This window comes from Portunus trituberculatus, chromosome 14, assembly GCF_017591435.1.
Source record: "Portunus trituberculatus isolate SZX2019 chromosome 14, ASM1759143v1, whole genome shotgun sequence".
Taxonomy (NCBI): domain Eukaryota; kingdom Metazoa; phylum Arthropoda; class Malacostraca; order Decapoda; family Portunidae; genus Portunus; species Portunus trituberculatus.
The window spans coordinates 18,640,600-18,666,683 of NC_059268.1; the positions used below are offsets into that span (position 1 = coordinate 18,640,600).

Consider the following 26,084-nt stretch of genomic DNA (forward strand, 5'->3'; position numbering starts at 1 on the left):
TTTGTACTACTTACAAGTACTATATGTGGCTGTTCTGTATTGAGTGTATAGATCATTGCATTGTTCAGCTTGGGAGTTGTATATTTTTCATTCATGTATCTCCTGTTCGTATTGATTTAATTCTCATCATCTTGGTTTAAATTATTTAGTTGTCATCAAAACAAAATTGCATTGTCTGCTTGAAACTCCATGGTCTTTTAGTGTTTTAAACTGTGACAATACACACATCCTAGAGACTGATCAGCTGCTTCATTGGTATCATTCTGCTGATGTTTAATACGTTATGGAAATGAACTTGGGAACACCACCTGAGAAGACCTTCCTTACCTTCCTTTGCTATTTTTGTTCTGAGAATTTTATCTACCATTAGGATTGGGTAGTAAACCATAGTGATAGTGTGCCATATCTAACCAATTATAAGGATGGTTGTGTGCAAGGCTAAATGAAAAAAACCCTAGTTGATAAATTGCTTTCTTGTTCTTAGCTGAAATTTACACAAAGCTCACTCTAGATATTGTCATAGCATTAGAATCTTTGAACCTGGGAAATTTTGTTTATGAGCTTAAAGAAATGGGTGAATGTTTTGGGACTGAGGAAACTAGTAAAAAATTGTTATTAAAGTTTTACGTTAGTGAAAAAAAAAGTCTTATTAATTGGAGACTCAGGGAAGTGTGACTGCTTCCTTCTTAAAGCAATATTTTTGGAAATTTCAAAGATTATTGGAGAATATTCAAAATTTTCTTTGTTGAAAAAATGGATGTAGGCAATTTCTTGGGCGTTTCTCAAAGTAGGAATGTGGTAATGCGTGGGCAGACTATGGTGACTATGGTAGGTTGGTTTAAATTCGATCCGTATTTGAAGCTATAATGTAGGCAAAAGAAAATTCGCACATTTTTGCTATACTTTAAAGATTTATGGGTTGAGTTAGACAGCTTGAATGTACGCATGAAGATGTGGTAAGTTACGAAAAAGAGAGAAGTAAATGCAGTAAGTCGTCATGATAGAAGGATTTGCAGTGGTAGCTCTATACTTTCGTGCTTTTCCATCTTCACTCATCAGTCGGCACAAATGCAATTTATATTTTCCTATACGATATATTCCTTTCGACGAAAATATCGAAAGCATATACAAACTTTCACATATTATTTATGGATCTCAGAAATTCATAACGTTGATTTGGGAAGTTACATAATCGAGTATTGAAGAAACTGGCTTATCAAGATATTTCTGGGTCGCATCTTGAATACTTTTAAAAGACATTGTTGAAGATGTAATGGATTTTCAAGGGTGTTCTTTGCCCTTTTAGTTATATAAGATTAAAATTTCAATAATTCCAATGAGATGGGCACCTTTGTGAACCTCTGTTGAATAATCTCCCTTGCAAAAGCGTTTCATAACAAGTCATTCGTGTTCCGTGGCAGCTTGAATCTGGTTGTGTCATTTCGTGCTCCAGGCTTGGCTCCGATTTTTTTTTTTTTTTCTCTCGCCCCTCACCTCATTTGAAGGGTAAGTAGTTGGGGCACTGTCCCCATGAAACCGTTCCGCGTGCTCGCCTCAATTCCCGGCTCCCACTTCGCAGCTCCTCCACCCAGCTGATTTGACGTCATATATTTGAAGCCACGCTATTGGTCAGCGAGAGAGAGAGAGAGAGAGAGAGAGAGAGAGATAATAACGAATAAGGAGAGAGAGAGAGAGAATATGAAAATGAATAAGGAGAGAGAGAGAGAGAGAGAGAGAGAGAGAGAGAGAGAGAATGAATATGATAACGAATAAGGAGAGAATATGAAAATGAATAAGGAAGGAGAGAGAGAGAGAGAGAGAGAGAGAGAGTATGAAAATGAATAAGGAGAGAGAGAGAGAGAGAGTATGGTAACGAATAAGGCAGCGTTTCTCAATCTTTTTACCCTTGCGTAACCCTTCAAATACATCACTTCTCAAGCAATCCCTATGCAAAAACAAAATTATATATTTCTCATTTGATGTGACGTCAAATCCGCTAGGTGGAGGAGCTGCAAAGGGGAACAGGGAATCGAGGCGAGCGCGCGGGACGGTTTCTCGGGGACAGTGCCGTAGTTGGCTATGGATATTTACATGTTACATTCACAGGATTTACCATTCATTTAGGCAATGTATGTGATAGATTTACCGAACAACGCTGGTCCCTTTGCTGTTCTCTTTCTCCTCCACTCAATCAATCAACTAATCATTCCTCTTCCTCCTTTGCAATCCGTCTCTTCGACTCTAAATTGTTCATATAAACAGCCTATGAAGATTTCAAAGCCTGTTGCCTCGCGGCTCTTTCCTATTGTTTTCGCTCTTAATCTATAATTTAGGATGGGATAGCGGTGTTTTTCGGATGGAGAAGGCTAAGATATGGCCAATTGTCATCTCTTAACACCAAAAATAAGGTGGAAGCTTCTGTTGTTATGGTAGGCGCCATATTTGAGTAGTGTTGCTAACGGCACTTACGGAAAAGATCTCTTGATATTTACGCACTAATCTAACCTAGCACTGTCCAGGCACTGGTAAGGGTCAAGTCATCCTCTTAATGCACGAACCTGTGTGTGTGTGTGTGTGTGTGTGTGTGTGTGTAAGATCAAGGATTTTAATAATAAAAAAATCATATTTTTGCTATTATTTATTTTTGTTAATAAAACTTAGATTACGTTTTGCCTGCTGTAGTTGCATTTTACCCAATCAGTCATTTAGTTTTGTTTATGGATAAGACAAATTGTATACCAACTTTCAAATTTCCAGTTGGTTCACAAATTTCATACCTTAAAAATTTACAAATCAATCTAACTTGGTCGATTGGTTAAGCTGAATCTATAGTGACCTAACCAAACCAAGTCAAACCTGATCTTTTTCATTAAAGGAAACAATATTGGAAATATGATCATTGAAACATTTGCACGAAATAAGTAGGGGTTTCGTGAAATCTTACAATAAAGCAGCAATACATACATAGCGGAACAGTAAAGCAGCAATACATACATAGCGGAGTGTAGAGTTTATAAGGTTACGTCTTGGTGTGTTGTGACTGTGAGATACATAAATGATTATGAGATGATGCTATGTAGTAAACAATATTAAGCTTTGCATCTGTATTATGCTTATATGTATGTATGTGCTCACACACACACACACACACTCTCTCTCTCTCTCTCTCTCTCTCTCTCTCTCTCTCTCTCTCTCTCTCTCTCTCTCTCTCTCTCTCTCTCTCTCTCTCTCTCAGACTACTGGCTGTTCCCACTACCGTGCCTCAAGAGTGTGGCAGCACAGCTGTCATGTATAGACACGTGCTGTACGATATACTTCCTGCACTGGTTTGCTTCTCATATATATGAAATTGGAAGGGAGCCTTGAAAAAATACATATATATTAATCTATATTAGCTGAAATAAAGTTTCGTGGCTTTTGGTCTGATAGGTAACAACACCATAGTTTTTGTTTGTTCACCACTCTTGCACACCCGCTCACTCTTAACTTGCCTTGCCCTGGTCTCTTCACCCGGGGCTTGTTATGAAGGACTTTTGTCGCGTCCTTTTCCCACGGCCACCCACCCCAGCTGGCCGCTCTGTGGTGCTGTGTTACTTGTAGGCACTGTTGTCAAAACCCGTGGTCATGGGTACAAGCTCTCTGGTTGCCTTGTGCTTCTTCTTGAGGCTGGTAGTGATGGGAAGGAAAGCGAGTATAGTGGTGAGGGGTTGGTAATTTTGCATGTGTTGTGTACTTATATGGAACTTATTATATTGCTTTACACTCGGCTATTACATGCAGTTCTGTGTAATAATGTACTAATCAGTGAGTGACTTAAAAAGCAGCAGCAGTGGTGTACTTACAGGCAGAGCACGGCGATGAGTGCCAGGAGAGTGATGAAGAACAGCACTCCGAAGGTGATTGCCATCTCCCGCACGGTCTTGGCTGGCAAAGAGATCGAGTCACAGTTTTAGAGTAAAGTAGTTGTGGACAACGGTGAAACTAAAATAGGAAAATTTCTTAGTGTTTCAAATGCTTTGTCATTAAATTGTTATATTCACTTACGACTTGGACCAAGTGCAGTTAGTTTCGACCTGAAAATGAAATAGCGTCAACATGAATAAAATTTGTAGTGTGGCATAGAGAGCAAATGGATATTTTATATATATACCTGATGAATGCATTTTCAAATATCCGGCAATAGTTACGCATTGCAGGACGTTTAATCAGTGTTGTTTTTCCCACAGTTGTGACAGTTTTGAAATTCATCCAGAATGTAAGTGGGAATACGGACATTTTCTTTTAAAGATTTAATGTCCTGATGAAAGAAAGAGAGAAGAAAAAAAAAAGTGATCACACTCACGAGCAGACAAAACCTCCCGCAGTGTTGATACAGTCCTGGTCATCTGCACACAGCTGCTCCTCGCCCTCACACTCGTCCACATCTGAAACACCACAGCCACTCGCGTTATTCCTTGTATGTAGATAACCAATCATTAACGCATCTTTTGCCACGGATACCTATATGTCCAGCAGTGTGCATCCATTTGTGTATCCATTTCGTGCCTCTCTCTGTTGTGGCGTTACGCTGACCTTGGCAGTATCCTAAGGAATTAGCAATGTCCATCTTGTAGAAGCCCGCAGCGCAGTCACAGACGAAGCGACCTGTCACGTTTGGCTTAATTCTGCAGGTGAAGTGTTGCTCAGTCTGACAAGGATCATCACCACACGGATCTGAGGGAGGAAATATAAAAAGTAATTCCCACACTCAGTCATTTCCCGGAACATAAACATGGATGCTTAGTTAATCGCTCTGAATATCAATTGCGTAAAGTCTTGTTACATAGTGGTGTTGAATCTTGATGTTTTGTGTTCGTTATTCCACTTCATGGCAATAATTAGTATTTTGTGCTGCCACTGGGAACGATTTAGTGATGGAATGGTGATGGTGATAACACGCGATTCTGTCACTGCTAAAACTAAAACTAAGAGCTCTAGTTGATTAAGTGTGTGTGTGTGTGTGTGTGTGTGTGTGTGTGTGTGTGTGTGTGAAAACATTAACTGTGTTTCCCTTAAGTCACCTTTGTCCATGGCGGTGATGGAGTCCTGTACCAGCAGCAGGCCGCCCGGCAGCACACACAGGGAGGGCTGGCTCTCCACGCTCCGGCACACACTCCTGATCACCTTTGGCAGTTCTCGTGATATGTTAGGCTGCGGCACCACCAACGCGAACTCTACGCTCACGTTGGTCTGCTGAGAGTCTGGAAGCTCCGTGGCGTTTATTTTTGTGACGGAGATAACCTCGGCAGTGTTCGGTCCGAAGTAATCCTCCAACTGCAAGGATACACCCACAAACTCAGATATATATATATATATATATATATATATATATATATATATATATATATATATATATATATATATATATATATATATATATATATATATATATATGTGTGTGTGTGTGTGTGTGTGTGTGTGTGTGTGTGTGTGTGTGTGTGTGTGTGTGTGTGTGTGTTGAATATCTTGAATACTATGATACTAAAGTGTAATGTCACAACTCACACCTTAGAATCATGGTTACCTTGGATCTTCACCTTTAGTTGTCAGCGTTGTAAGTAACTCACTGTGAGACTGTCTTTCTATGCTCCTAACTCCCCTTCCCTTGTCTGCCTTGCCCAAGACCTTCCGTGTTAGGCACAAGTAATTACCAGGATGTACACATTTCGGGCGTATTAGTTTTCTCTCCCCTGAAAGCCGAAGTCAAAGCCAGACTAGGCATTCTCTCGAACAGGCCCCCCCCTCTATGCCCCCCACACATAAATGACTTTTCGAATGGTTTCCAGCAACATTTACACCGGGGAATGTGGGGAGAAGTACAGGGCGTGGCTTGTTAGAGCGAACGCCCATAATTGACTGGCCTTGACTCCGACTTCCCGTGGGGAAATTAGCGGGCTCAACTGTGCCAGATCCACCACTGATCCAGTGTGGCAGTCAGCGTTTTGCGTATATTTGTTTCTGTTGACCTCGATAATATGTCACTGTGCGAAATGAATTGCGAAGGTCTTTTGAAATACATGATCGAGATATTAAAGATAAATATGAATTTGTATACGAGTTTCAATTGATGCTTGCTGAACTGACCCGCGAGTGATGGAACAGAAACCATCTCATGCAAATTTCGAAGCCTCTTCATGTGTATTTAATTTCTGAGACTGGTTCACACACACACACACACACACACACACACACACACACACACACACTGCCAGTATAAGAATAACGCTTACGTAAATAGTGTGAATAGCAGTTTTATTATCATTGTTTTATTTTATTTTATTATTTTTTTTACTTCTGCGATACGGACTTTCTTTAGGCAGTGCCACATGGGGAGGTAATATTTCAAGCTTTTCCCTTGCACAGTTTATTGCCGCCGAGTGTCAAGGCACAGCAGGCGGCGCGGGACTAGACAGCCGTCACGTCCACCGTTGCGTGAATTGAGCGGAAGGTTGCATTAAATCTCTACAAAATAATTGCCATTAGAATCAAGTTGTGCTGTTAAGTGCTCCCCTACAGTTAACTTAAGTTACCTCATGTCATTGTTACGAAACACTACGATTTTGTGGCAGAGAACATGTGGTACTCTATATAACTCCATAGGGACCGACAATGACATTCATGGATCCTGACGCTGAGTGAAACTAAAATGGTTTTGACTCACAGCTTTCACGACGCGGCCCGATATGTCAAAGTCCCGAGACACAGCGTGGACGAGCATCGAGCCGTGATACACGCTGGAGTTACTCTCAGGCTGCTGGAGGTTGAGGCACCGACTCAGACACTTGCAGCTGGCCTTGCCTCCCTGCGCCTGGCAGGTGAGGGGCGTGGGGCAGGTCACGGACGAACATGGGTCTGAGGGAATGGAGTAGTGAATCACAGCGACTCATCATATCATTGCATCTTTAAATGCGTAACAGTTATGTGTTCACATTTTGCAATATGTATTTTAACGTAAATACAGTAAAATTTAATGTCTGTACCCGGAAGTAGTCTTAAAGCTTTGGCTGCAAGTTAGGTGTGGTGTGTTTATATATGTAGAATGTTAAATTGACCAAATTGATTCAGCACTGGTGAAAGGTAATGGACAAATTGTTGCATGAAGAAAGATTACTTAAAAAAAGTCATAAAGTTTGATTTCATGTCGTTAAGAGTTGTTTGATATGGTACTTGGCAAGTCTTATATAATTAGGTGACTTCATTAGCACCATTAAGACCAGCCAGTCGCTGCAGGTGATGGCGTCGGTATTCTGTGTTGAGTTATGCTAGGTAGGAGCTGCCTGGTATGACTCACCGACACACTCCGAGCCGGCCAGCAGCATTCCCTCGGGACACGACACACCTGCCGGCCACATCACAGTAATGATCCATCACCGTCACCCGAATAGCCAGTTAATTCTCCCATGTTACGGGTATTAGTGCCTTCATTGCTGCCATTATCTTCCTAGTTACAGTAATCACTACAATTTGCTCTGCATTAACATAAATATATATCCACAGACTAATTATAATCACTTTGTAATGAGTTGGTTTTATTACGTGAAAATTAATTCAATTACAATAGAAACATTCAACTCAATTGATAAATTTTTGAAATACGCACGCACGCATTCGGCGGTGTGATGTGGGCGGGTGAAGCCTGTGGTGCACACACACTCTGAGCTGCCCACGCCCTCCACACACTGGCCCTGCGCCCAGCACCACGCCTGCTCGCTGCTCGGCTCCCCGCACTCTGACGCATCTAGGAAGGGAACAATAAAGGTGCAACTGAAATGGAAAATTTGTTCTCACCATTTGCTTCTCCTCGGTCCCTTTGAGCGTCTTCATCGCCAAGGGACTGAGACGGCAGTGCGTTGTGATCTATGTTTGTGTGGCACGGAAGGAAAATGTTTGTGTAGCAGGGGTGGAAAATGTGTGTTTACCTTTAAGATAGAACATACAAGATCTCTCACTACGAGGAGTCCATGCTGCACATCGCTGTTTGTTTTCGATAAAGAATTAGCGAAGACAATCGAGTGAGGCGCACGAGGGTGATGAGACTCGCTTACATGTAATAGTTAACAGTACAGAAGGGAAGGATGGGGCAGCCGGTGTAATGGTCGTTAAGGTACAGGGAGGGAAGAGTGAGATGTTACCGATGAAGGCAGTGTCGTTCTTTGTGAAGCCTGGCCTCGCGAAGCACTGTTCCTCCTCACCCTCCAGGGACCGGAAACACACGCTCCTCTCTGCCGGGCCGCACTCACAAGAAGTCGCTGGATCGTCTGTTGGATAAATAAGTTTACATGATTGACACGCATCTTCCTCAAACAATACATCACTGCTTTCCTGTGTGTATGTGTATAAGAGAGAGAGAAGGAGAGGAAGAGGGTGAAAGAGAGAGTACGTTGTATATACGAGTGCATATATACGATTATACGTACTCTTAAAATAATCAGCACTGACAAATGACAGTAGTGGCTAGTTTCTACATGGTCAACACAGCATTATCTTCCTCAATGTGTCGTAATCGTTATAAATGGCGACAATTCCTCTACGTAGCATCTCTTTTGATCTCATTCAGAATTCTGTGAAGGAGAGAGAAATCTGAGACAAAATAAGGACTCACTCACCAAGAACACACCGTTGGAGAGTGTCATTCCAGGTGTGACCAGCGAAACAGTCACAGGTGTAGCGCGTGGGCGGATGGGCGTCATGGCACACGTGGTCACAATTATGCAGAAGTGGGTTGAGGCACTCGTTCATATCTGTTCAGGTGCGTCAGTCAATTAGGAAACACCTGTGCTGCTGCTGAATAGGTGGTAGTAATGAGGAAGGAGAGCCGGATAATGAGGGGGTGGGTGTGTGTATGTATGGACCAGGTGATAGTGTGTGTGTGTGTGTGTGTGTGTGAAATAATAAATCACTTCAATACAACAACAACACACACACACACACACACACACACACACACACACACACACACACACACACACTGGACTTAATTTTTCTTCCTGTGACATGGACAGCTGGAAAATCACAAATGTTCCATCTAGTTAAAAATGTTCTACCTTGTAAATGACCTGTAGAAAAACTTGTCTTTACATGTCATGCTTTGTAAATATGTCAATTATCCTTAATTGGTGAACACGTTTGCAAAAGACTCACTGATGCAGGAGCCGTTTGCCACCCTGAAGAACCCCTCCTGGCAGGTACATGAATAACTACCGACCGAGTTGACACACTGCTCATTGGGGCCGCACGGAAAGCCACTTTCGCTAATACACTCGTCAATATCTGCCGGGAAGCAAGAAAAAAGAGCAAATGTCAACAATATGTAACACTGTGCTTATGTAAACAGCTATGTATGGAGAAACCACCAACAAAATACTCCCTTTAGACTATAGGCACGTGTCAGGTTACACAGGCTAGAGTAGGTTACGAATAGGTACGTTTCAGTTTACATACCACCGTCTCTCTCGCAACACCCACTTACCAACCGCCTCACATCTCATCGTGACCAGTGGAGCACTAAATCAATCAGACCCTTCAGTCTCTTACCTAGACACTCGCCCTCCAGTAGCGTGTAACCCTCGGCACACTGACAGTTCAAGCTTCCCCCTTCGTCTTCTTCCCGACACTTCCAACCTGAATTCGCCCCGCACACCGCGTCTCCGTACAGCTGACAGGGGCCTGCAGGGACGCGGAAGGAGGGCAGGAGCGATGTAGTGAAGGAAAGGACGTGGGTTTTGTGTGAGTTAATTACCGCCCAAAAGGAAAGAGAGAAAAAAAAGGAAAGGGTCGAGTGAAGAGGTAATTAAGTGTGTGTGTGTGTGTGTGTGTGTGTGTGTGTGTGTGTGTGTGTGTGTGTGTGTGTGTGTGTGTGTGTGTGTGTGTGTGTGTAAGAGAGAGACGGAGAGGAATAGGGAGAAAGAGAGTACGTTGTATATACGAGTGCATATATACGTACACTTAAAATTTACGTAGCTCTGAAAACCAAGCACTGATAGATTGTTCATTTATCACGCCACCCACCCCAAGAAAGTGGCGGTTTAGTACCCTTTGAAAAAAAAATAAATAAAATAAAGAAAAAAATATATGCTGCTTTCTTTTTTACATTGCTGCATTTTAGAAACCAGATCCTCGACTTGGTGTATATTTTAACCTCAAATTTTACGCATATTTTTTACATCTCGTACGGAAAGAGGCATTAAATAACGACCTAATTGTCTCAGTACTCGTAAATTCTCGCATAATTTTAGGTTCCCCAGGAGGCAGCGTCATATTTTTTCAAAGGAGAGAGATTTGATTCCCGGGATTCCTCGCCCTAAGTGTTGTTGCGCCAGGAGGGGATCAATTTCGTCCCTCTCCGATAAAAGGCTCTCGATTTTGTATTATCCTTACTAAGATAACGTTGCTAAAATGGTGCAACAGGAGAGGAGAAAGAGAAAAAGAGAGGAGAGGAGAGGAGAGGAAGGAACGGAGAGTAGAGGAGACCAGAGGAAAAGAGAGAAGAGAAGAGAGGAGAGGAGAGGAACGGAAAGGACCGGAAAGGAACGGACCGGAAAGGAACGGAGAGGAGAGGATAGGAGATTAGAGGAGAAGAGAGAAGAGAAGAGAGAAAGGGAGAGGGAGAGGAGAGGAGAGGAGAAGAAAGGAACGGAGAGGAGATCAGAGGAGAAGAGAAAGAGAGAGAGAGAGAGAGAGAGAGAGAGAGAGAGAGATTGTATTGATGGAATTTTTATTGGTAAGACAGGAAGGGAGGAGAAAGTGGTGTGAAGCGACTTTCAAGAGGTCAGATGAGCTCTTCTTGACTCTTCTCGCTTAATCTAACCTTCAGCTATCCAAGTTCTGTCCAGTGAAGGGGAAAGTTGTCTGGCGTCATTGGTAAAAGATACGGGTACCATCATACTCACTCTCTCTCTCTCTCTCTCTCTCTCTCTCTCTCTCTCTCTCTCTCTCTCTCTCTCTCTCTCTGTGGCCTTGACCTCCAAAGCAGATTATTCGCCCATGCTGGTACAACTAGGCTCGATGGTGGTGGTGGTGGTAGTAGTGGTGGTAGCTGTCTCTCTTTTCACAATGTAGGACAGCAGGGCTCCACCACCATCATTACATTGTTCACTTTCCTCCTATTCCACACCCTACGAGGCATTACTGTATAATCGGCACTCTTCTTCCTCCCACACTCACACACACACACACACACACACACACACACACACACACACACACACACACACACACACACCAGGTCTGTTCATCCACCACACTAATTCCATTCGAGCTAATTCTGTAACACTTCACAAATTAAATTAAGTGATTATGAGCCGCCCTCCGTAATTACGAGAAATAACTTTTTTTTTCCTTTTTTGTGATCGAGTTTTTATGTTTATCTATCCCTATTTATTGATTATTTTTTACTCTTGTACTGTAATGCATCCAGACTTGAAATGGAAGCGACTCTGGAGTTGTTTTAACTAATAGACACACAAAGGAACTGAAAAGAAATAAAAGCCACATGAAAGATGGAGATACGGACAGTTGGATACATAGATACACAGAATAGGAGACAAAGATATTGGTTTTACCCTTGTACTGTAATGCATCCAGACTTGAAAAATGAAAGCGACTCTGGAATTCTCTTTTATTTGAGCCGGCTGTTCTCTGCCTCCGTGTCTCTTATAACATTCTCTCCCCTTCCCTATGTAAAATAAATATTCATCAGTATACGTTCGCTCATCCATGAACCCATCTCCATCCGTCTGTTTTTACAACCCAACACCGAGCCGTCCCTGTATTGGTCTGTCCACCCTGCACGACCAGCGGCTTGTCAGGGGAACACAACGAAACTCAAAGAAGAAACTAATATCAAGATCTGTTTTCCTCATTGATTGTGGCAAGCTACTCGTGCACTGCCTAATGTGAAGTAAGGGATGTACGGTAGTAAAGATGAAGGCCCCTCACCACCCACTCAATAACTAAGTGTGTGATGTAGAATAAGGAATGTGGGATAGTAAAGATGAAGGCTCTTCACCACCCACTCTATGATAACTATTGTGTGATGTAAAGAATGTAGGATAGTAAAGATGAAGGCTCCTTACCACCCACTCACTGATAACTAGTCTGTGATGTAAAGAATATAGGATAATAAAGATGAAGGCTCCTCACCACCCACTCAATAACTAGTGTGTGATGTAGAGTAAAGAAAGTATGATAGTAAAATGAAGACTCCTCACCACCCACTCAATAACTAGTGTGTGATGTAGAGTAAAGACAGTAGATAGTAAAGGTGAAAGTCCGTCACCCAACACTTACTAATACAAGTGGAGTTGGAGCGCGGTAAGCCAGGTTGTCAGGGCAGGTGCAGATGGCCAGGTGGCAGGTCACTTGGCTGCACGAACCCTCAGCAGGACAGTTCTTGGTCTGGCAGAGGTCAGGGCAGATGCAGGGCGATGTGGGGTCGGCAGGGTCGTGGATCCAACCTTGCCGGCACACACATTCCCCTTCCTGGAGGTCTGCGTTTACTCCACAGGTCGCCGCGGTAGCTTTAGGTTGTGAGGTTGTGGGGATGAAATACGAGGTTGTAAAATTGTGAGGAAATAGAGATGAGATAAGGGGTTGTGAGATAAGAGGATGAGAAAATGGGTTGCAAGATTAGAGGATGAAATAAGAGGTTGAGGATGAAATAAGAGGTTATGAGATAAAAATGAGATAAGAGGGTGTGAAATTGTGAGGATGAAATAAGAGGTTTTGAGATAAGATAATGAGATAAGAGGTTATGAGGTTAGAGGATGAAATAAGAGGTTTTGGAATTGTGAGGATGAAATAAGAAGTTGTAAGATTGTGAAGGTGGAATAAGAGGCTGAAGTAAGAGGTGGTGAAATTGTGAGGATGAGATAAGAGATTGTGAGATTGTGAGGTTGAAATGAGAAGTTGTGATGTTGTTACAATACCCTGAGAACACTGATGGTCCCTTGCTTGTCTTTTACTGCATATCATTAAACATAACTTTTGATATATATATATATAAAAAAAAAAAAAATGCGAATTCATGTCAACTCGTTTGCATCGTGTTAACCTCAGCAGTGGTTCTCTTGTAGATGTACGATCATATCAGCTATATTGCGCTAGGAAAGTGACTATAGCCTGTATTTAGAAACGCTTTGCTCCCACACCACAATTATTTTCAGAGACCATACCAGATGATTTGCCTGGTTCTCAAGACTGTTTCTTCTGCAAATATTGTTGAAATGGTGTTAATTTGTCACTAAAACCGTAAAGACACCCTTAAAACTCCGGCTAACTTAAACTATACAGAGACTTTTGATATAGTGAAGGTGCGGTGCAAATAGGTTTCAGAGTACCGTCCTATGTGGCTTGAAAATGATGGAATTATAGATGGAGTTTGATATAGTGAAGGTGCAGCATAGAAAGGTTTCAGAGTACGGTCCTGTGTGGCTTCAAAATGCTGGAATTATAGATGGAGTTTAATGATAACCATACGGCCTTGATTAATACAAGCTAGTGGTGCTATGATTGTGTGAGGGAGGTAGCTGTGTCTGATGGCTTGCCGTGTGTGTGAGTGGAACAAATCTCACGCTTTGTTTTATGGGTTTACAGTGATGAATGCTGCGTTATTGCATCGTAGTGGTGATTATGATGCAGTGCTGGTCTTTTGCTCCAAGCGTTATAAGATTCTAGTGGTTGAGAAGTTAGGATACAAGTTTCTGAATGCTCTAGGATAAATTAATGGGAGTTATATGATTTTAGTGCATGAGGAGGGAAAGTCAGGACACAAATTTCTGAATGAGATTGTATAAGTTAATGGGGAAAGTTCTATTGTGCATTATTTGGTATAGTATTTTTAACACTCGTGGAAATAAATGAAAAAGAAATACTGATCTCACTTGTGGTCGTGGCGTTAGATGTTGGCGGCTGAGTGGCGTTGGTGGTGGGTACTGGTGTTGGGTGCGCTGTGGTGGTGTTTGTCTCCTCTGGGTTTGGTGGGGCAATGGTGGTCGTTGTTTCCTCGACTGTGGCCGGCGTGGTGGTGGTGGTGGTGGTGGTGGTGATATTGTTGTTGTTGTTGTTGTTGTCGGTTGTAGTCGTCGTTGTTGTGGTCTCCGGTGGCTCTGTATTCGTGTCACCATCACTCTCCGTTGTAGTAGTCGTCTGATCGTCATTAGTGTCGTCCTCGCCGGGAACGACTTGTGTGATGTCTTCCTGGGTAGTGGTCGTGGCCACGTCTTCTGCTTCGTAGAGATTATTGACAATGTTGTTACTGAGATGCATGCAATCCAGTTATGTGTGTGTGTGTTTTGTTTGTTTGTTTGTTTACTTGTGTGTGTGTGTGTGTGTGTGTGTGTGTGTGTGTGTGTGTGTGTGTGTGCTTCAATATTTCACCGCTCAACAAATTTCCTTTAATTTTGACATCTCTTATCAGTTGTTCACACGAAATTATTGCAAATGTACCTCCCAATGTTTAATTCATGGGTCATATTTCATTAGAATTTACCAGTGTTAATACTTTATATTCAGGAGAGCTGTCATTACTGCCTAACACTCGCGCCCTGTTATTACTATATTAAATTTGGTCGAGGTAAGCGCTAAGAATTAAAACATTAATAATAATAGTGATAACAATAGTAATAATAATGATAATAATAATGATAATGATAATAATTAATAAGGTTATTATCATGAACACTCGTGATTTAAGTAATTTTTGAAGAGTAGGTGTGAAAACGGAGCGTGACAGTCGTGGCTCGGTTAATACGTCCACAGGTGTACACATTCCACACTGCCTTGTACTGCTCATGGCTGCTCACCTGTGTCCACCATCGCCGGTGTACCTATAAATCATTCCCCTGCTTGTTTAGTGCATGGTCCCGTCTCTGTCTCCCTCACACCTTCCACCTTCCCACCTTCCCTCGATTCATCATAACCTCTTACAGTCTACATCCCTTGCCCATCCTGCCAATCACTTGCTAACAGCCTCGTTGATTGGAAGTGTCTGTTTGGTACTCACCTTGCCCCGCCACCGCCGCCACGCAGCAAGCGACCACCACCGCTACAGTTGCCGCCACCGCCGCCACTTTGCTCCTTCCCGCGCGTGGCGTCATCCTACAAGACACGTACGTGATAATTATTCTGCTGTCTATTGTTTGGATCAATAGAAGTAAGGAGGCTCCTGGGTGGGTGTTGGAGGAGGAGTGGCGTGGTGAGAAAGCACCGCCACACCTTCCTGCCTGTCCAGTCCTCCATGCTGGGCTTGAACTGTATGGGCGGCTCATTAGGGATGCTGAGCTCCGACCCTCATGGTAGCGAGAAGGCGGGAGAGGAAACAAGGCCACCGCGTGACTTTCCCCGACACATTTTCACATCTCAAGAGTGCGTCATTATGTTTGTTTAGGACATTTTAGTACCTGTATTTTCTGTGATTGAGATGGAAAACTGTGTGTGTGTGTGTGTGTGTGTGTGTGTGTGTGTGTGTGTGTGTGTGTGTGTGTGTGTGTGTGTGTGTGTGTGTGTGTGTGTGTGTGTGTGTGTGTGTGTGTGTGTGTGTGTGTGTGTGTGTGTGTGTGTGTTTCGTCTCTATCAAGAAAGGAATGCAGTAAATGTTCTTAAAAAAAAAAAATTCTAGTTCTTCCCTCTAAGAGATGTTAAAGCCCGGGGGAACCGTCTCACTCTTTCATAGCTCGCCAAGCTCAAGCCGGTTACAGGACAAGTGGGTGAAATGTTCGTTCCTTCCGTGAAATACATTGGAGATTTTGTCGCCTGAGTGGCAGCTTGCTCGGAAGAGATGTAGGCAAATTAATTTGTGTTGTTCCTCACTGCCTGGTGGCGTGTCTCCATAATAAGTAATCTTATAATGCTAAATTGTTGGGCGGAAGTGCTTCATCATGATTAATTTAAAGTTTACTGGTTGCAGTGCAAAGCTGTCCAACTCCCAACTTCCGATGCCTGCTGTCCTATCTGTCAGTCATCTTTGCCTTCAAGATAAGCTTGCATCTGTATAACGATATTAATTGGTTTTATTTATTTTCATTTTATTTTGCCGGCGAACTTTCAACATGATGATCACGCTCGAGTGTCATGGAATCATGATTATTCAAAGCTGCCAAATCATGCTGTACGCTCAGTACCTGTTGAGCAAAATTAGAATTAGCAAGGTTTAGGTGAGCTAAGGGCGAAAGGTTACTGGTGCTGATCGATATCTGAGGGATATCATTGCTGCAGTGGTGGACGTGCTGAGCTGGCCATCATCAGACGCATACTTCCATTGACGTGACGACAGACAAGTGTTGCATTAACTACCAAAACATATTCTTAAAGGCAGACCAAAAAGACTCGTCCTCTCCATCATGCTGAAAGGAAGAAAAAAAAAAAAGACTGGAAGGACTGCTGGCAATACTCTTGACGGGATCTCGCTTGTCACCAAAATTGCCTTTCCACGACTCCCACGCGGGGATTTTGGGATTGTGGCTGGAGTGAGCGTCTTCTCCTGGATATTTCAGTGATGGAATGCTGGCGCCAGGTAATGCAACCTTTAGGACGAAGGGGATTGCTGGGTCTTCTATTGGAGAGTTGCAGGTTTGTGTAACATCTGTGTGGCACATTTTGTCCTCTTGTTTTCGGCTGCGTAATACAGAACAGCAAACTGTCTTTTTTTCCTTTTTTGTCTGTCTGTTTCAGTTTATATTGCGTAATTATGAATACATGTATGCGAATGTATGTATCAAGATGGACACACACACACACACACACACACACACACACACACACACACACACACACACACTGGGAAGAGCCGCGTGACGCCACGTTGAGCGCATCACTACATAGTTGCTGCTTTTCTGGGATGCATGTTTCCCGGGCAGCGTGGCGTAAGCTGCTTCATTAGCGAAGATATGATGTGCTATAATCATCAGAATGCCGCATTTCTAAATTTGATGCTATTATATCATCTTTGATCGACGGGTCATTCACTCACGCTTGTCTGTGTGTGTGTGTGTGTGTGTGTGTGTGTGTGTGTGTGTGTGTGTGTGTGTGTGTGTGTGTGTGTATGCTTCTGGGTGTGCGTGTGCGTGTGCGTGTGCGCATGTGCGGATGCTAACGAATGATACTAGATGATGGCTATATTTACATTATTAAAAAAAAAATGTGCAGGGGTGATGTATTTATTTCTTTGTTAGAGCTTCTGTTCGCCTGACTTGCAGCGTGACAGCAGATACGTTTTGCTTTTAGTGGCATGACAAGGACGAACAAGATTGTTTGTCTTGGTGGGACACTAGACAAGTCGAGGCCAGCACACCGTGAAATGCTCCTGCCAAGGCGGTACCAGCTGGATCACACATGCTTGTTGCCCTAGTTAAGAATGTCACTGCTGACTGGTGGCTTCATGTGTTTTCCTCTTTGTTCGGATTCCATTATTGAGACTACACATATTTTTGAAAATGTATCGGATATAAGTAATACTTAAGTCCGAAGAATCTAGAAGGCATAATAATTCCATATCTGTATTCTGTGGATAGGGAAGGTAATGGGTATGTCTCTGCTGTGTGCGTAATACACTGAACAATAACGGAGATTCATGGGAGTAGTTTGACGCTCAGCTGTAGAAGACGGCAAGTGGCATATTGAGCTAAATGAATTTCCTAGATCACTGTTGTTATTGTTTCGAAAGCTGTCCAATCGATGAAAATAATTAACATGGATCAATGTGGAAAAGATATATTCCATGGTTTATTGTGACAGGTGTTTATATGCAGGAAACTTACTTTCTCACTAAAGTTGCTGATGCGACGTAGCTGCAGTGTTTCAAAGTTCTTCGTTTATGTCAGGTCCATGCTCCTAGCTTCGTAGTACACTGTCCATGTGGTGAGATATAGTGCTATGTTAACGTTCCGCACACTGGTGACGCACAACCTCCACGTGTGCTGTCTTCCTACACACTAGCTGTCACACATGACACCACCGAGGTGTAAATTAGCATGTAAACCTAAGGAACTTAGGTTTCAAAAGTCACGCAGTAAAGTCACTAAATGCACGTATTCTTACGAGGCAGCACAGTGTGGGTACATTCCGCTCAGCAGCAAAGCAGCGTCGGCACTGAGTGTGGCGGCCACTCTTGTTTTGCCTCCACTGTGATGACTGGTTCACTGTAGCCCACCTGCGGCAGGTGTGTTCCGTCTGACTCACGTCACCACCATCCTTCCCCTCTCCCCATCTCCCCGCCACCACTACCTGCACCACCAACACCACCACCACGCCAACGACCCCACGACCCCGTCTGTGGCAAGTGGTGTCATCTCAACCATTACCACCACCTCTCGTCACCCACCCACCCACCCACCCTCCCTTGACACAATCACTCCCACACACCACACCGGAACCTCCTATTATCATCACCACCATAACCATCACCACAACAGTCAACCACCACCTTCATTACCTTCTTCCTTCATCACATGCACGACCATCACCGCCGCTACTTCTACTAATACTTCCGCTGCCATCACAACTATCACCACCACCGTCGTGAAAATTATCTAAATTACACTGAGGCTGTCATAATTGCCATCATCCAATATGTTATTAAGGAGAGAGAGAGAGAGAGAGAGAGAGAGAGAGAGAGAGAGAGAGAGAGAGAGAGAGAGAGAGAGAGAGAGAGAGTGTGTGTGTGTGTGTGTGTGTGTGTAATGGAAAGCCAAAACTATAAGTTCAAATTGGATGAAGTTTGGTATGCGGATTTGAATTTAGTCCCAGACAAGTCAAAATAAGTTTTATTCCGCGTGAACTCTTGCAAAGAGAGTATTTATGAGGCAATATAGTCTTTACGAAGTGCAGATTTCGCTATCATATTTGCAATTCTGATCATAGTGCGTTCAATTCGGTATCACTAAAAACCTGCTTGGGAACTTTAATCGTACGTGTATGTGTTATATAAATGAGAGATGACTGATATAAATAATTAATCTTCGAGGTAAAATGAAAGGTGATTAAATTCTTCAATACCGGAACACATTTTTATCTTGAGGTTTATGTACGATTAGACCATTTTATTGACATTAGGTACAGTCTATGGATGTCAGAAGATTAATGGCCAGAATCTTCACAGTCTTAATCCCCACATAAGTTCCTGAAGCTGTATAAAATCATCAAATAGTAAGCAGAATGAATATGAAAACACGTCCTGGTAATGAAGAGGTTAATTAGTATCGATAGTAAGCCGTGTTGGTGGTGGTGGTGAGAGGTATAGTTGTTATAGTGGTTTATAAGCGTGGTAGTCACACTTACTTCCGTTTGAAATCCACCTACAATTTTACTATTAAAGCATCAACTGCAACAAAAGCCATTCTTACTGTTGAGAGAGAGAGAGAGAGAGAGAGAGAGAGAGAGAGAGAGAGAGAGAGAGAGAGAGAGAGAGAGAGAGGGAGGGACGATAATTATTTTGTCAGAGAGGTACTGCAATAGGGAAAACATCAAGGAAATGCTACACAGATGGGGCTGTGTTGCATTGTGAAGCGGGGCACAGTAACAGGAGATGAAGGAGAAAACATGAAAATAATGGCGGTCAATTATATCTCCCTTACACACACTCATCCACCCACACCTACACACACACACACACACACACACTCACACAGAGGAGGCTTCAGCTAGTAACACTGCAGAAGGGAGGTGATATGTGGTGGGTGTTCCTTATTGGTCGATCAACTTGCGTGGCGTGACCTGGGGTGGCGGGACGGGACAAGGAGACCACGAGTTTATATGGGACAGGAGGATCCGCTCAAGGCTCAACGTTTCATTAAGCCTGTCTTGAGTGTGGCTGGTGGAGACGAGGGCTGCAACTGTGATGGCCGGCGTGTCTCTCTCTCTCTCTCTCTCTCTCTCTCTCTCTCTCTCTCTCTCTCTCTCTCTCTCTCTCTCTCTCCTTGTGTCACTTCTTTTTCCTCTTACATACAATCTTTCCTTTTTCGTCCACCCACCACTCTCTCTCTCTCTCTCTCTCTCTCTCTCTCTCTCTCTCTCTCTCTCTCTCTCTCTCTCTCTCTCTCTCTCTCTCTCTCTCTCTCTCTCTCTCTCTCTCTCTCTCAAGTATCATTCTCTTTAAATCTCTACTTCCTTCGTTGAACAGTATAGATCAGTAGGAACGAGAGAAAGAAATATTTTTACTCCAGTTGCGCTTCTGTGATATTCCTTTTCCATGCCTGATAAGATAGAAACAGACGGAAGGGGAAAGAAAATTGTGATACAGTAGCTATATTAACTCGCCTGAACGCTATTACTTGTATGGCATGTGGTTCATTAATTCTTAACAATGCAGCCTGGAGAAACTCATTTACCAGAGCGTACGTGTAATGAGCGCCTTGGGAGTGCGTTACTGGCTAGGAGGAGGAAGAAGAGGGGAGGATTCGCTTGATGGGTGTAGAAGCGGCGTGGTGGGTGTTCAGGGGCTCGGGTTTGCCTCATACTTAGCGACGGCAGGACTATCTATTGATCTGAGAGAGCGAGGCATCAACTGCGGTGCCAAAATGATCAGCTGGTGAAGGGAACACAGCTGCGCCTCAGAGCGAAGGGTCGTCCTCTGCTGGTGTGCCGTCCAATTACACTGACTTGATGTATTTAGGAATGTCCGCGGAATTGTTATTATTGTTATTATTTCTTCTCTTTTCCTGCATACGAATGAGTCTCACCGTTGCATTGTCTTTCGCCTCACGTTAGTATGTAGTTCTTAAGCTGCTCTTTTATCAGGCTCACCGTCAAGTCCTCTCGTGTTTTTATCTGTTGTATTTGCCTAGTTGACAAGTAGCAGCTGCCGGAGGAGGGGAATAAAATATGTTTACGTGAGACGTTCGGAATGAATAAGTTCCAGCGTAAATCTTTCCTTAGAATCTTGAAAGTCTTCGTGTAGATGTGTGCTGTGATTCTCTCTCTCTCTCTCTCTCTCTCTCTCTCTCTCTCTCTCTCTCTCTCTCTCTCTCTCTCTCTCTCTCTCTCTCTCTCTCTCTCTCTCTCTCTCTCTCTGTAGGGAAGCATTCCACAGCCATCATAATGCTTATTGTATCACACAGGAGATACAGCTACCGTGTACCATTACCATCCTGTACCACGCATCACGCTCTGCTTGGAAAGAGAACAGAGAAGATAAAAAAAAGAAACACTCGTATAAACATTCATTTATTATTATCGACACTTGTATAAAATAATTACTCTTACAATTAGAAAAGCACCGTCACTCCAGTTGCTCGAGTTGCACAAAAAGCTGTACAGACGAGTGATCGCCGCAGCGCTCAAACGGGGCGAGTGACTGACTGCTGCAGGTGAGCGTGTGGGGGTGTGGTGGGGAGCGTTGGGCGAGACACTGGTGTGGGTGTTTCGGAGACAGAGTATGCGGAGTTTATTAGACAGGGAGAGGGAGTGCAGGGTTACAGGACTGGTGGAAACGTGCATTGGAACTTCCGCCCAGGTAAATTCACCTCACGAATATCACACTTACGTTCCCCCAAGAGAATTTCCCAGTTAAAAAAATAATAAGAAATGAGCTTAGGTTAGGTTAGGACAATATTTTTACTGAATTGGATTACTGTTGGAGGAAGTTTTAATAGAATAATCCTCGTGAGTGAGATTTAAAGGGGTAGAATCTACGAAGGAGCAAGTTAAAGAAAGAAGAGAGAAAAAATAAAATTGATGGCTGAAGGGCGGTGTGAAGAACGCTTAGAGTGAAGGAGCAGAGGAGTGAACAGAGAGCCTGGAAGCATAGGAGCGAAATTGAGGTGGACGATGTTAGAATATTGTCAAGAATATTTGGGGCGTAGTAATTCGTGTCACATCACTCGAAACTGCTTCAGGAGACCCCATGTGAGGCTTCAGTCAAGACCAAAATGGAGGAGGTGGAGGTGTTGGGAAGCATTTATATTTTCTTCATATAGACTTGAGCTTCATCCCTCAGTTTTGCGTTACTCTCACCCCAGAGGAACCCTGCGTGGGATTCCTTGGGTGAGGTCGCGGGATGGGGGTGGAGAAGGAGAGGAGCGAGGAGTAGATGAAGGAGGAGCACAGTGCACAGGACGGGGCGTAGGGAGAGGGTGGCTCTGAGGGGCGAGGTTCTCTAACAAAAATAATAACACTAAGGTCCATATACACATACATTCGCACACACACTTTGTCACTAAGCTCCATCACACCTACAGGACACTGCGGCAGAAGGGGTGTGCGGCCCTCCGCGGCCCTCCACTACAGCGAGCTAGTGATCCTAAAGCTCGACTCGACTGGTAAAGTAAACACATACACACGCGTCTGCACTTCACCAGAAACCCTTTCGTTTAAGAAATATCTAGGCCTTGCTGAAGTGATGGTGGACACAAAATTTTATATGTATATATAGTCTTAGAGTATTTAAACATTTACACAACATAAAAACATAAAACATTATAGTTAAGGTTTTCTTTGTGGTTCGGTGTCATAATGCAGGTAAACGCATTTCCCAGTGGGAGTGGAGACAAAACTGTATGAGGGAAGCAGACGAATGAGGCGAGGAATGACTTGCTTCGAGGGTGATTCAGAGAGAAAATTGGAGTCTGGGTTTCCATCGACGTGATTGGTTTTAAGAGAGAGATCATGTGCAAAATATCCGTAACACAATGAACTTTGTATCACTTTGTCACACTGTTTGTGTGTCGTCGCGTAAATATCTAATATACTCAAAAGAGACTTTATTGGAGTAACAAGATGTACTTATAAATCGAGAAAACAAACACTGTTCCACCACAAGCGATAACCTTGATATTTTTGTAGCATTTTTTGGACTCTTCAGAATAATTCATATGATATTTATCTAAATATATTCCACGGGAATTATCACTATGTAAACATTATAGTATTTCCTAAATATCCTTCGACGAATTTCATCTTCCTGTTTTACACACTACGTATTGCAAGGCTTATATCAAATGATTCTATTTTGTCCTTTTCCACCGTGAGTCACGCACACAAGAGCATGTCTGGTATTGTCTGAGCAGAGACGAGAGGCGATCGGGATTACCAGACTGAGTAGGAGCTAGTAATCCCTACAGTTCCTATGGCTTGTGTATGCTTTGTCTCACTATGCTACTGACAACTGTTACGCCAAATAATAACAATAATTGAGAACTGTCACATAACCTTGCTAGATGAGATTATTTAGAAGAACTCGGCCACCCACTTCTGAGGTCAGCGTATCTCTAGAACGCTTGATTCAGTCACTGGCGATGTGTCAGCCCATCACAATGAACAGCAAATGTAAACACTGATGCGTGCGGCGCGAGCAGCAGCGAGGTGGCCCCGCACGCCGCTCGCCGGGTCAGACACGGATTCAGACGTGCAGGTCGGGGGTGTCTTCGTGACTGTAGGAGGGTGAAAGTTGAGTGTCGACATGGGGATTGTAAGTGGACAGATTTTGTCTTTGTCCGCTGCGTCTGGCCGCCGTGCCGTTGTGGGGCTGCCCCGAGGCGGACATCAAGCATTGGCTGCTGGGGGCGCACAGACTTGTATCTTCGCCACTCTGGCAACTGGTGTTGTAATCTGGAGGCCACTCGTGCTGCGCGTCACCCTCGAAGGAGGTGGCCAGACTGCTGCGGAGTGTGGCCGAGGAGCGCAGGGTACCGTAATGCGAGGGCGAGATGGGCTTGCAGGGCTCGCAGGCTGGGTGCAGCTGCACCTCATTCCCGCTGTCACTGCTGCCGTCGTGACTCGCCTTGCTGAAGGCCTGGCGGGAGCTGTCGCGACGGTAGTACACGGCAGCGAACACCAGCAGGTTCAGGATGAGCAGTGAGCAGCCGATGGCCACGGTAAGGCTGAGTGCCGTGGTGTACGGGAAGCCTCCCTGCGCATTGGCCTTGGCGTTGGGGTTCTCCAAGGGGCCCGTCACGCTGCTGATGTTGACGATGACCCGCTCAGTTGGCAGCAATGTGGTGTGGGTGGAGGTGGGCGGCTCGGACGTGGTGGGCGCCGGGGTAGTTGGCGGTGGCAGGAAGTTGCTGGACAGGTTGGTGGGTCGCGTGGGGCCCGAGAAGGTGTCTGGCTGGAGATAATTTGGTAGACGATGGAATGGGGAGTCAGGGCCGTATCGGGACCCCACCTGCTCCAGACCTGGCACCAGCCACGACCACAGCGCCACGCGGTCCGCACGGTAGTGGTCACGCACACGGCCGCGAGTACCTGTGTGGGTGACGGGAGATATTAATTAGGGAAACTCAGTTTTTCAGACACTAAGCTGGAGATAGACTGTGTTGAGGATGAATAAAGATAAGAGTGGACGTGATGAAAATTTGATAGATGAAAAGGCCAACTTACCTAAATCAAGGTACCTCTTGTGAACTGGATCATAATCCGTCCAGTTGTGTGTCTTGTACCTCTGCCTGTCTCTGGCCATGCCCCACACGTCCCCTGTGCCGCTCTCGTTCGGGTTCCTGGCGAGGCAACACTCAACTCAGAGGATGAGACTCAACTACTATATACTTCCCTGTCTCATTACCGTAATCCTGACCCAGCATGTCGCTAATGCATGGAAACTACCTCTTGCATTCTGTCCTTAGTTGTAGGTTCCTGGCATTATCATTACCACCACCTTCACCACCACTGTTACATCTCACTGTCATTATCAGTCATTATTAGCGTTCTGGATTTTGTCTTTAGCTTCTTAATTAATCTTTTTCACTATCATCTCTTTATTTTCTTCTGTTCATTCACTTACCTGCCTTGTATTTACTCACATTCTCAACAGCTCTTCATCCCTACTCACTCCCTTCCATTCATTCGTAGTTTTGTCAGTTATTTGTCCATTCTCATTCACTGCCTTCCATGCCCTCCCATTCCCTGTTCACTTGTCCATTGCCACTCACTGCCACCCATTCACACACAGCCTATGTCTCCTTCCTTCCAGCGTGCGTCACCACTCACCACTCACCCTGTCTTGATGAAGTTGGTCCACATGGTGATGACCGCCTCACTCAGCGTCACCTCAGTGTTGGTGAAGTTGAGGCCAGCAGAGAGGCCCCAGAGAACCAAGAGGCGCCCCAAACACGTACACCAGCTCATTTAGAGGCAAGGTGGGACCCCTCTGTTGGGAGGAAGTAACATTTAGGACGTGGTCGTAGTGGTAATTGTGTTGTGTCCCTTTTGTGTGTTTTGGACATTCATCATTTAAAGGGCTTCTATTTCTGCCGTACTCGCAAAGACAGCTTGTTGTGTAATGTATATGTATGTATGTATGTGTAATACTTCATTGCGAGTTAATGTAAGCTTGCGGAGTGACGTTTTTATTTTCTACAAGTCAATATTAGTGCGGTATGGAAATATGGCAGCAGCAACATAAGGGAAGGTAATAAAAGTGCGCGTGTTAATCACTGTTCTGTAACTCTGACCGTGAACATGAAGCTCCCGCCACTCAAAAAGATCACACGGAAAAAAAAGTATCATCACATGATTTGGAATGGGACAACATAAAGGGATGCTGCTCATACTAAGGCACGGAGGGAGGAAGGGAGGGAAGGAGGGAAAGAGGGAGGGAGTCAGGTGTGCCCTCCCTGGTGACGTCCCCTACCTTGCTGACCCCCCCTAGGGACGCCAGTGTTGTGTGAGAGTCATGGACTACTGCAGCTCGTTACAGTCACCAGACGGGCTATGTTTGCAGCGTTAGTGTGTGTGTGTGTGTGTGTGTGTGTGTGTGTGTGTGTGTGTGTGTGTGTGTGTGTGTGTGTGTTTGCTTAGCTGTGTATATTTGCCATTTTACCTGTTTTTCTGTAGATAATGGTGCTCATGTTATTTTGTTTCTGCGTACAGTTTTATCCGTTTAAAATTAGGCAGCCATTATGCGTTTTACAGTAATTGCACCCTACCTAATCTAACCTAACCTAACCTATCTTATCCTAACCTAATCTAACCCACACCTAAATCCTAACCCAACTCAGCCTAACCTAATCTAACCTCAATGCTATGCCGTGAAGTAAAATGGCATTGTCTCAGCGTGGTTTGTATTTCAAGGAACGATGTGTCAGATTGCCTTGAAAGAGATAACATGTCCTGTCTTT

The 26,084-nt window shown here is 44.1% G+C and overlaps 2 protein-coding genes across 2 annotated transcripts in view; both read right to left on the bottom strand.

Annotated features, from left to right (window-relative positions):
- Positions 1-2,623: 2,623 nt before the first annotated feature.
- On the bottom strand, positions 2,624-18,159 carry LOC123503448 (fibrillin-1-like). The gene is made up of 18 exons (XM_045253211.1): positions 17,793-18,159; positions 15,041-15,135; positions 13,920-14,264; positions 12,328-12,557; positions 10,417-10,429; positions 9,574-9,705; positions 9,181-9,309; positions 8,646-8,780; positions 8,172-8,297; positions 7,640-7,777; positions 7,331-7,378; positions 6,701-6,891; positions 5,061-5,313; positions 4,573-4,713; positions 4,343-4,424; positions 4,045-4,073; positions 3,843-3,924; positions 2,624-3,666 (listed from the first exon to the last, which is right to left on the bottom strand). The coding sequence occupies exons 2-18, from the start codon at positions 15,132-15,134 to the stop codon at positions 3,591-3,593; spliced, it is 2,244 nt and encodes a 747-aa protein (XP_045109146.1). The 5' UTR covers position 15,135; positions 17,793-18,159; the 3' UTR covers positions 2,624-3,590.
- Positions 18,160-21,182: 3,023 nt separating this feature from the next.
- The window catches only part of LOC123503706 (neuroligin-4, X-linked-like), a 267,077-nt gene continuing 262,175 nt past the window's right edge, over positions 21,183-26,084 (bottom strand). The window contains 4 exon segments of the mRNA XM_045253687.1: positions 21,183-24,213; positions 24,349-24,464; positions 24,962-25,045; positions 25,047-25,114. Of these exon segments, the coding sequence (XP_045109622.1) occupies positions 23,369-24,213; positions 24,349-24,464; positions 24,962-25,045; positions 25,047-25,114 (1,113 nt within the window). The 3' untranslated portion in view covers positions 21,183-23,368.